Source organism: Gigantopelta aegis, chromosome 1 (genome assembly GCF_016097555.1).
Source record: "Gigantopelta aegis isolate Gae_Host chromosome 1, Gae_host_genome, whole genome shotgun sequence".
NCBI lineage: Eukaryota > Metazoa > Mollusca > Gastropoda > Neomphalida > Peltospiridae > Gigantopelta > Gigantopelta aegis.
Window position 1 is genome coordinate 34508725 of NC_054699.1, and position 13626 is coordinate 34522350.

Sequence of the window (13626 nt, forward strand, 5' to 3'; positions counted from 1 at the left end):
TTTCACATTACTGATATTCATTTCCACATTACTGATAATCAATTCCACATTACTGACATTCAATTCCAGATTACTAACATTCAATTCCACATTACTGATATTCAGTTCTACATTACTGACATTCGATTCCACATTATTGACATTCAGTTCCACATTACTGACATTCTTTTCCACATTACTGACATCCATTACTGACATTCAGTTCCATATTACTGGCATTCAGTTCCACATTACTGATATTCATTACTGACATTCAATTCCACATTACTGACATTCATTTGCATATTACTGGCATTCAGTTCCACATTACTGACATTCATTACTGAAATTCAGTTCCACATTACTGACATTCAGTTTTACATTACTGGCATTAATTTTCACATTACTGACATTCAGTTCCACATTACTGACATTCAGTTTTACATTACTGGCATTAATTTTCACATTACTGGCATTCAGTTCCACATTACTGACATCCATTACTGACATTCAGTTTCACATTGCTGGCATTCAGTTTCACATTACTGGCATTCAGTTTCACATTACTGGCATTAATTTTCACATTACTGACATTCAGTTCCACATTACTGACATTCAGTTTTACATTACTGGCATTAATTTTCACATTACTGGCATTCAGTTCCACATTACTGACATCCATTACTGACATTCAGTTTCACATTGCTGGCATTCAGTTTCACATTACTGGCATTCAGTTTCACATTGCTGGCATTCAGTTTCACATTACTGGCATTCAGTTCCACATTACTGACATCCATTACTGACATTCAGTTTCACATTGCTGGCATTCAGTTTCACATTACTGACATTCAGTTTCACATTACTGGCATTCAGTTCCACATTACTGACATCCATTACAGATATTCAGTTCCACATTACTGACATTCAGTTTCACATTGCTGACATTCAGTTTCACATTACTGGCATTCAGTTCCACATTACTGACATCCATTACTGACATTCAGTTTCACATTGCTGGCATTCATTACTGACATTCAGTTCCACATTGCTGACATTCAGTTTCACATTACTGACATTCAGTTTCACATTGCTGACATTCAGTTTCACATTACTGGCATTCAGTTCCACATTACTGACATCCATTACTGACATTCAGTTTCACATTGCTGACATTCAGTTTCACATTACTGGCATTCAGTTCCACATTACTGACATCCATTACTGACATTCAGTTTCACATTGCTGGCATTCATTACTGACATTCAGTTCCACATTGCTGACATTCAGTTTCACATTACTGACATTCAGTTTCACATTGCTGACATTCAGTTTCACATTACTGACATCCATTACTGACATTCAGTTTCACATTGCTGACATTCAGTTTCACATTACTGGCATTCAGTTCCACATTACTGACATCCATTACTGACATTCAGTTTCACATTGCTGGCATTCATTACTGACATTCAGTTCCACATTGCTGACATTCAATTTCACATTACTGACATTCAGTTTCACATTGCTGACATTCAGTTTCACATTGCTGACATTCAGTTTCACATTACTGACATCCATTACTGACATTCAGTTTCACATTACTGACATCCATTACTGACATTCAGTTCCACATTACTGACATTCAGTTTCACATTACTGGCATTCAGTTCCACATTACTGACATCCATTACTGACATTCAGTTTCACATTGCTGGCATTCATTACTGACATTCAGTTCCACATTACTGACATTCAGTTTCACATTACTGACATCCATTACTGACATTCAGTTCCACATTATTGACATTCAGTTCCACATTACTGGCATTCAGTTCCACATTACTGACATCCATTACTGACATTCAGTTCTACATTACTGACATTCAGTTCCACATTACTGATATTCATTACTGACATTCAGTTCCACATTACTGATATTCATTTGCATATTACTGGCATTCAGTTCCACATTACATCTTTATATTTAATATAGCAATTACTACACTTAGTCTGTTAGTGAATTAAATTTAGTCTACAACACAAAGTGTTCCCTAATTTCATTCTGTTAGTGTATGTTTTAATATGTGTGTTCTTTAAGTACAGTAAGACCCTTCAAAACTGGAACCTCTGTAAACTGGAATTCCATCAAAACTAAAAATAATTCTTGATTCCTTTTTAAAATGGATACCCCTTAAAACAGTACTTCTTACTTGGTCCCAGGGGTGTCCAGTTTAGAGTGGTTTAACTGGGTCATATTTATGTGTGTGTTTAATAGATTTGTGTTTTCCAACAAACAAAAAAAATATATATATATTTATTGAGTATTTTCCATAGATTTGTGTTTCTGTGTCGCCTTTTTGAAGTAAAAATGCGAGATATAGGTATTACATTTCTGATGGCGGCAGCAGGGATAGCGTTGGCTTTTGATTTAAAGTTTTTAAAGTTCTGCATTTGGATCAGTTTAAATCCTAGGTGAATGAAACTTGGTTTATAGTTGCAGCTATGGATGTTGGGGGGGGGGGGCGGGACGTAGCCCAGTGTTAAGGTGCTCGCTCGATGCGCGGTCGGTGTGCGATTGATTTGGTTGGCCCATTGGACTATTGCTCATTCCAGCCAATGCACCACAACAGTTATATCAAAGGCCGTGGTATGTACTACCCTGTCTGGGATGGTGAAGATAAAAGATCCCTTGCTGCTAATCGAAAAGAGTAGCCCATGAAGTGGTGACAGTGGGTTTTTTCTCTAAATATCTGTGTGGTCCTTAACCATGTGTCTGACACCATATAACTGTAAATGAAATGTATTGAGACTTGAGTGCGTCATTAAATAAAACATGTCTTCTATGGATGTTCATCACTGCACTAAAATGTGTTGAGTGCGTCATTAAATAAAACATGTCTTCTATGGATGTTCATCACTGCACTAAAATGTGTTGAGTGCATCATTAAATAAAACATGTCTTCTATGGATGTTCATCACTGCACTAAAATGTGTTGAGTGCATCGTTAAATAAAACATGTCTTCTATGGATGTTCATCACTGCACTAAAATGTGTTGAGTGCATCATTAAATAAAACATGTCTTCTATGGATGTTCATCACTGCACTAAAATGTTTTATGGTAGACAAGACATTTAGTTCATCAGAGTTCTTGTTAGAGTAATATATTGGTGCGTTTTAGTTTGTCTTGTTTTGATATCATGTGTTTTTGTCCAGGAGTGTCTGGTGCTGATGGGTCTGGTTGAGGTTGACACGCTGAGATCAGGTGCCCAGGTCAAGGAGAAAGATACTGGAAATGTCAGCATGTTCCTGAACCGGATTCTCGGACTTAGCGTGGAGAAGCAAAATCTAGTGAGTATAAACCACAGCAACAACATTAAGGTTGACAACAGTCACTCTTCGCACCCTTGTTTTGGGGGGGGCGATGTAGACCAGTGGTAAAGCGCTCGCTCGATGCGAGGTCGGTTTGGGATCGATCCCCATCGGTGGGCCCATTGGGATATTTCTTGCTCCAGCCAGTACACCACGACTGGTACATCAAAGGCTGTGGTATGTGCTATCCTGTCTATGGGATGGTGCATATAAAAGATCCCTTGCTGCTAATCGAAAAGAGTAGCCCATGAAGTGGCGACAGCGGGTTTCCTCCCTTAATATCTGTGTGGTCCTTAACCATATGTCCGACGCCATATAACCGTAAATAAAATGTTTTGAGTGCGTCGTTAAATAAAACATTTCCTTCCTTCCTTGTTCTGGCTTCGTACACAAAAGGTACTTTTTATTTATTTCATCTTTTAAAACTTAAACTTAATATTTTGTCCAAAATTATGAAAAATAAAAATATACCGACCTGTAAACAGCGTTGTCTACTTGTTATAGAATTTTGACAGAGGTCAAGTTTAGCAAACCAGTTTTTATTTTAGTGTAGCGAAGCGTTGCAATAATACAGCTAATTTTTTATTTGAATGACGTCAGTATTCCAGTGACATAACTTTGCATCTTACAGTAACAATAAACTGGGTACATGACTAGGTGAAGCTTGAAAATCTTAGTTGGATATAGACCTAACAGTATATTATAGTATATTATAGTATAAGCATAAAGTTGATCTTTGCTGTTTTTCCAGAGTTTGAAATATTGTTGAATCCTGTTGGCTCAAACCCCGTCGGTGCTCGAGAAAGTGTTCGACCCACCAGATAGTTTGACCTAACCATTTGGTCAACATCGTCTAAGTGGAACTCGGGATTTCATTTTTGGTTGGAGCATTGTGGTGTATTTTGACCTTTCTGAGTTCGACCCAATGAGATTCTACTGTATTTGCCATTTCTATAGACATTACCTGTCCTCAAACAAGTGCACCTCCCCCCCACGCAAGTGGTCTGGTCCGAACATCCCAACAGCCAATGGGATGGCCTAAATTCTTCTACTGCATACTGCTCTCTAGTTCCGGTCACATGACTGTAACTTCCTTCTTTTTCTCTTCGCTAAAGGGTCTGGACGTCCTTTTGCTTGGCTCTGTTTGGAGTCAACTTTTATAAGACCTTTGGTTTTGTATTAGTGTTTGGGTGAAATGTTTTTCACCTTCGTTTTCATTAGCTTTCGTATGTTCTTTTCGCGTATTTCACTTGACTTCCAAGCATTTAATTACATGAAATGTTGTTTATATTGCCGGTTGTCGTGTCGGACGCCATTTGCAAAATGGCGTCTGTGTTGACTGGCTTTGTGTTTGGGTGAAATGTTTTTCACCTTAATTTTCGTTAGCTTTCGTTAGCTTTCATATGTCTTTCGCGTATTTCGCTTGACTTGCCAAGTGTTAATTACATGAAATGTTGTTATATCGCCGGTTGTCGTGTCGGACGCCATTTGCAAAATGGCGTCTTTATTTACCGGCTTTGTATTTGTGTTATGGTTGGTTTTTCTTTCTTTTCACAGATTGAAAAATTACTATTATCATATCTGATAATGTTCAGGCGACTAGTTCGAGCGTGTTACGCTGCAAGAAGTTAGCCGGCGGCGACCCAGGTTGTCGTGTTCGTGTGGCCTCACTTCTAGATGCGACCTTTGTGCGGGCTTGCAGATGTCGAGTTCGCGGCTTACCTGAAGGTGGTGTCAGCGAGGACCAAGAAGGTGGAATCTTCGAGGACCAAGAAGGTGGAATCTTCGCCTTCGATTGCTGACTCCGTGGCGGAAGAGTTACGTTCAATTCTACCGACCATGCTGGAAGAAACAATGGCGTCAATGGCGACCTTACCTAAATCGGCGAGTTCGGGGTCAGGTCCGGTTCCAGTCCCCTCTTCAGGGGGTGCGGCTTCTTCAGCTCTACCGTTACTTAAGACTTCGGATGACAGGCCTGCGGTCTCTACGCAGCCCTCTAAGAAGCCGGCTCATTCAGATAGACGCTCCACGGATTCCAAGGCTCACCGATCTTCGGCGGGGAAGTCCCCTTCGGCGCATCGGAGCCGGGACCGTAGCCGTTCCACATGACCTGTATGGCTCCCTACGGGTTCCACAGATCGTTAGCGCCAACCTTCAGTTGATGTGGCTTCCAAGGCCTCCGAGGGCTAGACGGGACCATCCACGGTCCGGTTTAACCAGCGGCTTCCATTACGGTACATCGATTGGCCTGTGCTCGAGTTCTACGAGACTTTGGTGATGAAGCGCCTGCGGCATCTGTCATTGAAGAGCCCGACTCTACGGACCATATGACTATGAGGGATTGCTTGGCGGCTGTCTACGACATGTTGCCGTCCTTGCCACATCCAACGACGATGTGGTCATCCGTTCCTTGGTATCCACACGGGACCGCCCACGGTCCGGTTCTCCGGTATCTCCATCGGGCCATGACCAGAGCGACTGGCCTGTTCACGGGTGCTACGTGACTTTCTGATGATGTATCGGTTCATGCGGTGCTGGAAGATCTGGATGCGGCGGACCACTTGTCACTGAGGGATTGTCTGGCTGTCATATTTGATATGCTACCGCCGCTGGCCCATCCACCGGTTTCAGCCAAGAAGGGTCCGGGTTCGATGATCGCCACGGAGGTTCCACCGGCAGATATCGGCATTCGATCGTTGGCTGCCACAGGCCCCCGTCGGTTTACACGGCTACCAGTAACTGGCCCGTGCGTATCGTTGTTCCAGCAAGCAGACGGAGCCCTGTAACGAATTGGAAAATTGCGTCATCGGCTCACCGTTCGGTACCGTCGTCCCGTGATCGATCGAAGTGGTGCAGTGTCCAGGGTTCCACCGGCTCCTGCCGGTCCGTGTACATCGTACCGTCCACACCAGTCGGCAGCTGATTCGGCGTTCAGGGTTACACCGGCTCCTGACGGGACCGTCCACGGTCCGTGTTTCCGATGCAGCCAGTACATTGGATCGAAGTGCCTGTGCCAGGTTACTGACCGATTTTCCAGATGATGCGTCGGCACCTTCCGTTATAGAAGATCCGGACGCAGTGACCCACATGGCTGTGACTGTTTGTCTCGCTGCGGTGTATATGCTTTCGTCACTTCACAGTCCACTCGCACCATTCTAGAAGGTTTCCGTTTGAGGACTGATCCGATGTCGGTTTACTTGAGTAGACTTCGTTTGTGCCGTTCCCCATTCGTCACAACGAACGTATCCCGTCTTCAACCTATCCTTCAACGGTGTGACGCCGGCCTTGGATGACGCTGTTTCCGGCGGGACCAGACGTCTTCCTAGAACTTACAGATTGGCACGTCCTGTCGATGGCTTCAGTTCAGCATACATGTTGTACATGGCGACCATAACTCCTCATGTGCAGGATGCCAGAGGATATGCCTTGTTCTAGCCGTCGACTTTGATGTTGGTCTACCTTATATCTTCCGTGACGTCGATGTGCACTACGATTGCACACTATCGTCAACCGACTTGCCTGAAGCGATCCATTCTTGACTTTCAGCACAACCGGTAATCTTGGCAGACCTGTGGTCTACATACGGCGCTTTGCCGTGAAGGGGTTCGACGTTACAAGCGTTCCGGGTTGGTGACGAAGAAAGTCTACTGGTCCGGTCACTTGTGTTGAGATCCCGTGCACCGATATTCTCTTGTTCGAGGAAGGTTCAGCGACATTCGGCAGATCGTTCTCTATATCCGGTGGCGATGCAAGACAGTCGCTACTTCCGCTGGTTCCGGAAGTTATCCAGTTGCCATCACGTGGTACGGGGGTTTTACCGTCACCGTTTTCCTATGGTTCATTGCGGCTTATCAACTCACTGACGTTTACTGTTGTTACCGCCAGAGTTCGTGACCGATGCTGTCTAGATGGTCTCTGCTGCTGTTTCGCACCGGGTGATGTGACGGCCGTGGATTTTAGCCAGTTGCTGTTTTGCGTTGCTTCACTTCCAGGTATATCGGGCATGTAGCGTAGCGAGTTGCTACGCTGTCTTGGCTCTTGCCTGTATCACGGGGTCGCTGTTTCCGATGTCTTGATTCCTGAATCACTCTATTACTGTTTCATGAAGTATCATTGCAAGAGTAATTTTGACGTCGGCGCAACATTTTATGCTTAGAGGTCGCGGTATCTAGTTTGTTTCTGAATCCATGCATTCAGTACAATAACGCAGATTTGCTGATCCGGTTACCAGTCGCCTTGCAGTCCAGTCCCTGTTGGTGGCTGTGGTTTCCAGATGAAGCCGATCTACACATCAACCTGTTGGAGATGTTGTCAGTTACGTCATCTTTCATTGGCGAGAGATGCTGTCAGGCGCCTCTCTCATGGTAGCCACAGACAGTACTACCGCGGTGGCTTATATCAACCGTCAGGGCGGAACCCACTCCAGCAGTCTGCTGCAGTTGACTTATCGTCTCTACAAGCTGGTTGACGAGATTCCGTTGCAACTTCGGGCTCGCCATATTCCAGGGGTTTCCAATGTACTAGTCGACACACTGTCTCGGCCGTCGTCTCCACAGCCGACGGAATGGATGCTCCATCCCGAAGCGTTTCGATGGGTGTGCGACAGACTTTGGACACCAAACATCGATCTCTTCGCCACACGATTCAACCATCAGCTGAGGGTTTACGTGTCTCCGGTGCTGGATCCCGAAGCTCTGGATCTCGACGCCTTGGCCATCAGCTGGGAACAGATGGACGCGTACGCTTTTCCTCCACGAATCCTCCTTCCAAGGGTGCTTCAGAGGTTTCAGCTGTACCATTGTCGCCTGTTACTCATTGCTCCAATGTGGCCATCCAGGATGTGGTATCCAGATCTAATACGTCTTGCCGATCCACATCCTTTACCGCTGCCAGACTGGGATCATCTGTTGCTGCATCCCACGTCAAGACTATACCATCCACGTCCGCAGTTGTTCCAACTGCACGCGTGGACTTTATCGCCAAGAGTTTGAGAAAGAAAGGTTTTTCTTCACAGTCTACGGCGGCCATTTTGAAAGCGCACAGATCATCTACTACTGTGGCTTACAACGTCAGATGGCTTTGCTTTCACCGAGGGTGTGTCCGGCAAAACCTCAAACCTCAAACCTCAGACGATCCAGATACTTCGTCTTGCTGGGTTTTTTGGCTGTATCTGCGGACCACTTTACGATTAAAGGGGTCTACCATCGCTGGGTACGTTTCGGTCATCGCTACTGTTCGTGATGTCGCTACTGGAACGAAGTTATCGGGTATTCCTGAGATCCATAAGATGATCAAAGGGTTTCGCCTTGATGATCAAGTACACCGGTTTCGGCCACCAAGATGGGACCTGAATCTGGTGTTACGAGCGTTATCGATCGCACCTTATGAGCCGATCGAATCCTCTTCCCTGCAAGACTTGATGCGGAAGACGGTGTTTTTACTCGGTTTTGCCACGGCTGCCCGTGTCTCAGAACTCCATGCTCTTGATGTAGACTTGGTACGTTTTCACCAAGATCGGCGTGCAGTCAACTTGGGGTTACTCATGAACTTTGTTGCAAAGAATCAGTTACCAGACCAAGCGCCTCGTTCGTATGTTGTGCAGGCCCTCTCCTCTATCGTTGGTCCGGCGGACGTTGAGGACTTGGCGTTGTGCCCTGTCAGAGCCCTGCACCAGTACATCGAGAGGACCAGATCTTTTCGACAACATCGCAAAAGACTTTTCCTTTCCTGTAACCAGAGTCGGTTGAGGGATCTTACCAAGAACACGGTGGCCACCTGGATCCGGTCTTCTATCCTGACCGCCTATCAGAAGGAGGGTTTACCTGCTCCGTCTGCTTCTAATCCGCATGAACTCCGTGCCTTGGCTGCCACGATGTCCCTGCACTGCAACACACCCATTCAGCACATTATCACTGGTTGGTTCTGGGCTACGGACTCCATCTTCGCCAACTATTATCTGAGGGATGTCTCCACAGAAGACGTTGAGGGGTTCCATCATCTGGGTCCGGTTGTTGCTGCACAGACTCTGTTGAATACAAGCCGTCCTCGTCGCCGTTGATGTCTGTCTGATTCTGGGCTGCATACCGAGATGTCCATCGAATCGACAGATGAGGATTGCTTAGACTTTTGTTCTTTTGCACAGTTCACGTACTGGTGCCGGAACTTTTGTCTCGATAACCTTTACCCTGCACTGCATGTGGTTATTGGTTGTCGTTATTGAACTAACAGATCTTTGGTGTACTAGACAGAAAACACTCGGGGGTCTTGTTTTGTTCAATGTTCTGACGGATGCACCTCATTAGGTTGTCGCTTGTTATTGAAAAACTATAACACTTCAATACGTGAGGGTTACCTAACACCTGCATCCCTGGTGGCTACGTCTTCCCACCCTGTCAGAACCAGCATGAGATGTGGCTTCCGCCTCCTGGTCCATGTGTTCTAGGAGCCGTACCTGCCACTGCTGACGGATGCCACCATTCTGGTTGTTGTTACTAACATCACCTGCATTGGTCTGTGACGGGCATCCCTAGGATGAGGGCTTACCAAGGTTGGCCTTATTCTTCCACTAGTCAGCCTCTTTCCGGTTGGGGAGTTATCACAAGCATCTACGGATCTCGGCACCCACCACCATCTGTTGAATGCTGCACTTATTTGAGGACAGGTAATGTCTATAGAAATGGAGAAAACTTGAGTGTTTTCTCTTTTATAGATACATTACCTGTCCTCAAGATTCATCCCGCCCGGGCCTCCCCGCTTCCTGTTCTCCGTGCGATGCGCTCAGGGAAAAAGAAGGAAGTTACAGTCATGTGACCGGAACTAGAGAGCAGTATGCAGTAGAAGAATTTAGGCCATCCCATTGGCTGTTGGGATGTTCGGACCAGACCACTTGCGTGGGGGGGAGGTGCACTTGTTTGAGGACAGGTAATGTATCTATAAAAGAGAAAACACTCAAGTTTTCTCCAGTTTAATTGTTTCAAAACCTTTTCTGCATTCTGTTTCATTTTCAGATTTTCAGCTATTTCACAGAGTGTTTAAATGTCACAGTGGAAGGAGCCAAAAAGGAGGGAAGGTGAGATGTTAAAGAATCAATTTAGGACCTACAAACAGCACTACCTGTGTCCATTGTAATAGTTGAAAAATAAACGCAGTGTTTAGAAATACAGTGGACTGTCTAAACCAGCATATGTCTAGATCGGAATTTTCTATGTATACTGGCTTAATTTCAATTCATTTTCATTTCATTTCAACTTATTTTCGTGCTTATATCCAATTAAAGTTCAAGCACGCTGTCCTGGATTCATTCACTTTTAAGTCGGACAGTGTGTCTCACTCGAAATGATTTTATCCCAGTGGGGACGGGATGTAGCCCAGTCGTAAAGCACTCACTTGATGCGTACCATGCACCCCAGGCAAGCACTCAGCCGACATGTCCAGGGGCGTGTTCAAGAGGAGGAACTGTTTTTTGCATGGGGTCAGTATGTAGCCCAGTGGTAAAGCGCTCCCTTGATGCGTACCATGCACCCCAGGCAAGCACTCAGCCGACATGTCCAGGGGCATGTTCAAGAGGAGGAACTGTTTTTTGCATGGGGTCAGTATGTAGCCCAGTGGTAAAGTGCTTGCTACTAATGATAAAATATAACAGGTTTCCTCTCTAAGACTACGTCAAAATCACCAAATGTTTGACATCCAGTAGCTGATGGTTAATAAATCAATGTGCTCTAGTGGTGTCATTAAACAAAACAAACTTTAACATTACCCTAGTGTACTCGCTTGTCACTGATGATCTGTTGTATTTCATTTATCATCAATTTCATTGGTTTCTTATTTAGCACAGATATCTTTCAGGCTTATACCAGTCACTAAGCATTGTAGCCTTGTTTTCCCAAATCTATGTCTTATATATAGTTTAAACGTTTGGTGAATATAACATTTCATTTACATTGGTATTTTCGCGAGAACTCTGTCTCTGTCTCGCGAGATGAAATCTGTCTATACCAGTACATTCCATCAATCCCAACTGAATCCGGTTTAGACAGTCACTATATTCTGAAAATTCTGAAAATGAAAGCAAGTATATTTCTTTATTCAAATTATATATGTATGTAACCCTTCCACCCACAAAAGAAAAAAGAAGAGAAGAAATATAAGAAAGTTAAAATAGTGAACCGTTCTGATTTGTACTGAGTGGACATAACTAGTTCTGTTTTTCAGGCCTTGATATACACATTGTCATATTTAATGCAGTCATCAATGTGCTCTAGTGGTGTCGTTAATAGATCATCCAATTTAATTTCTCCCCCAATGACACACCATTCATTATCATATCATAGCAGTAATTTCCAATCTAGATAATTTACATATAATTTAAAATTGGTTTAAAACCAGTGGGTGGGTGGGGTGGTGGGGGGGGGGGGGGGTTGGAGAGAAAGAGATAGAGCGAGATCATTTCTCATTTATTTACCGTATATGGTGACAAATGAAGATAAAATAATGTATGGTATATATTTGTTGTTTTAGATACAATGAAGGAATGCTAGATATAACTGCATCGTCAGTGAACATGATCGGAAAACCTAAACAGGTGTTTAAGAATTTCACTAAAGGCAGTGGACCCACAAAGTAAGAAATAGTTGTTTGGAATACAGCATGTCATTCATTTATCACCCAAGGTTCAAAGTGTATTTTTATACTGAAAATGTTAATGTTTACAATGTTAGATACATTTTCTAAAGTGTTTCATTTGTAAATGTCACTGTACAGTAAAATCATGCATTTTTTTTAAATCTTTTTATTTAATTTTTTGAGATTTGTTATTTAATTTGTAAAATTTATGTTACTCTGCAGAAAGATTTTAAATGTTTTATATTTCCAGGTTTATTATATAGTTTGTATAATTTATTTCACTCGGCAGAAAAATTTATGTTTTTTTTTATTTCCAGGTTATCATTTATAGTCAGTCCTACAAGGAATGCCTTTTTCATACCATGGAATTTACTACAAATTATTTATTTCTGAGCCGATTGTTTTCTAAATTGGACACAAAAGCAGGGGTTTTTTTTGGTTATTTCCAAAACACTTTTATTTTTCTTCTTACGTGTACGTCAAACCAAACTAAAATTATATACCAAAAAAATTGTGTAGGAGGATGGGACTGACTATAGTTTGTAAAATGTATACAATGAAACTCCTCTACACCAGACACCATTGGGACCAAGTAAAAAGTCTGGCTTTAAGAGGTATCTGGTTCAGAGAGGTTCTCTTCTGTATAGATATTTAAAAAGGGGCCCCAAAATTCATCCGGTTTTGAAGGGAATTCCGGTTTACAGAGGGTCCTGTTTTGAGAGGTTTCACTGTATCACACTGCAAAAGAATTCAGAATTTTTGAATTTCCAGGTCTGTTCTCCTGAACGTGGACCGCGGCATGAGCTGGGATGCCGCGATGGTGAGGATGGACAACCACAGCGGCAGGCTCAACGGATTCTACATCTCCAAGCGGGAGATGTGGGGACGGAAACGTTACATCCTGGCTACTCAGAAAGAAAACTCCACTCATCTCTTCAAGATAGCGAGGTACTTCGTGTGATACAAGTTAAATAGAACTGGGTGTCTAGCTAGCAGTATGTCTTCAAGATAGCGAGGTACTTCGTGTGATACAAGTTAAATAGAACTGGGTGTCTAGCTAGCAGTATGTCTTCAAGATAGCGAGGTACTTTGTGTGATACAAGTTAAATAGAACTGGGTGTCTAGCTAGCAGTATGTCTTCAAGATAGCGAGGTACTTCGTGTGATACAAGTTAAATAGAACTGGGTGTCTAGCTAGCAGTATGTCTTCAAGATAGCGAGGTACTTTGTGTGATACAAGTTAAATAGAACTGGGTGTCTAGCTAGCAGTATGTCTTCAAGATAGCTAGGTACTTCGTGTGATACAAGTTAAATAGAACTGGGTGTCTAGCTAGCAGTATGTCTTCAAGATAGCGAGGTACTTCGTGTGATACAAGTTAAATAGAACTGGGTGTCTAGCTAGCAGTATGTCTTCAAGATAGCGAGGTACTTCGTGTGATACAAGTTAAATAGAACTGGGTGTCTAGCTAGCAGTATGTCTTCAAGATAGCGAGGTACTTCGTGTGATACAAGTTAAATAGAACTGGGTGTCTAGCTAGCAGTATATGTTCAAGATAGCGAGGTACTTTGTGTGATACAAGTTAAATAGAACTGGGTGTCTAGCTAGCAGTATGTCTTCAAGATAGCGAGGTACTTCGTGTGATACAAGTTAA

General features: G+C 43.4%; 1 protein-coding gene across 2 annotated transcripts in view; it reads left to right on the forward strand.

Moving 5' to 3' along the window:
* The window catches only part of LOC121374132 (protein FORGETTER 1-like), a 93449-nt gene that overhangs the window by 56120 nt on the left and 23703 nt on the right, over positions 1-13626 (forward strand). For both annotated transcript variants that reach the window (XM_041501084.1, XM_041501092.1), the window contains 4 exons: positions 3198-3332; positions 10361-10422; positions 11871-11972; positions 12747-12923. In XM_041501084.1, the coding sequence (XP_041357018.1) occupies positions 3198-3332; positions 10361-10422; positions 11871-11972; positions 12747-12923 (476 nt within the window). The remainder of the gene's footprint in view (positions 1-3197; positions 3333-10360; positions 10423-11870; positions 11973-12746; positions 12924-13626) is intronic.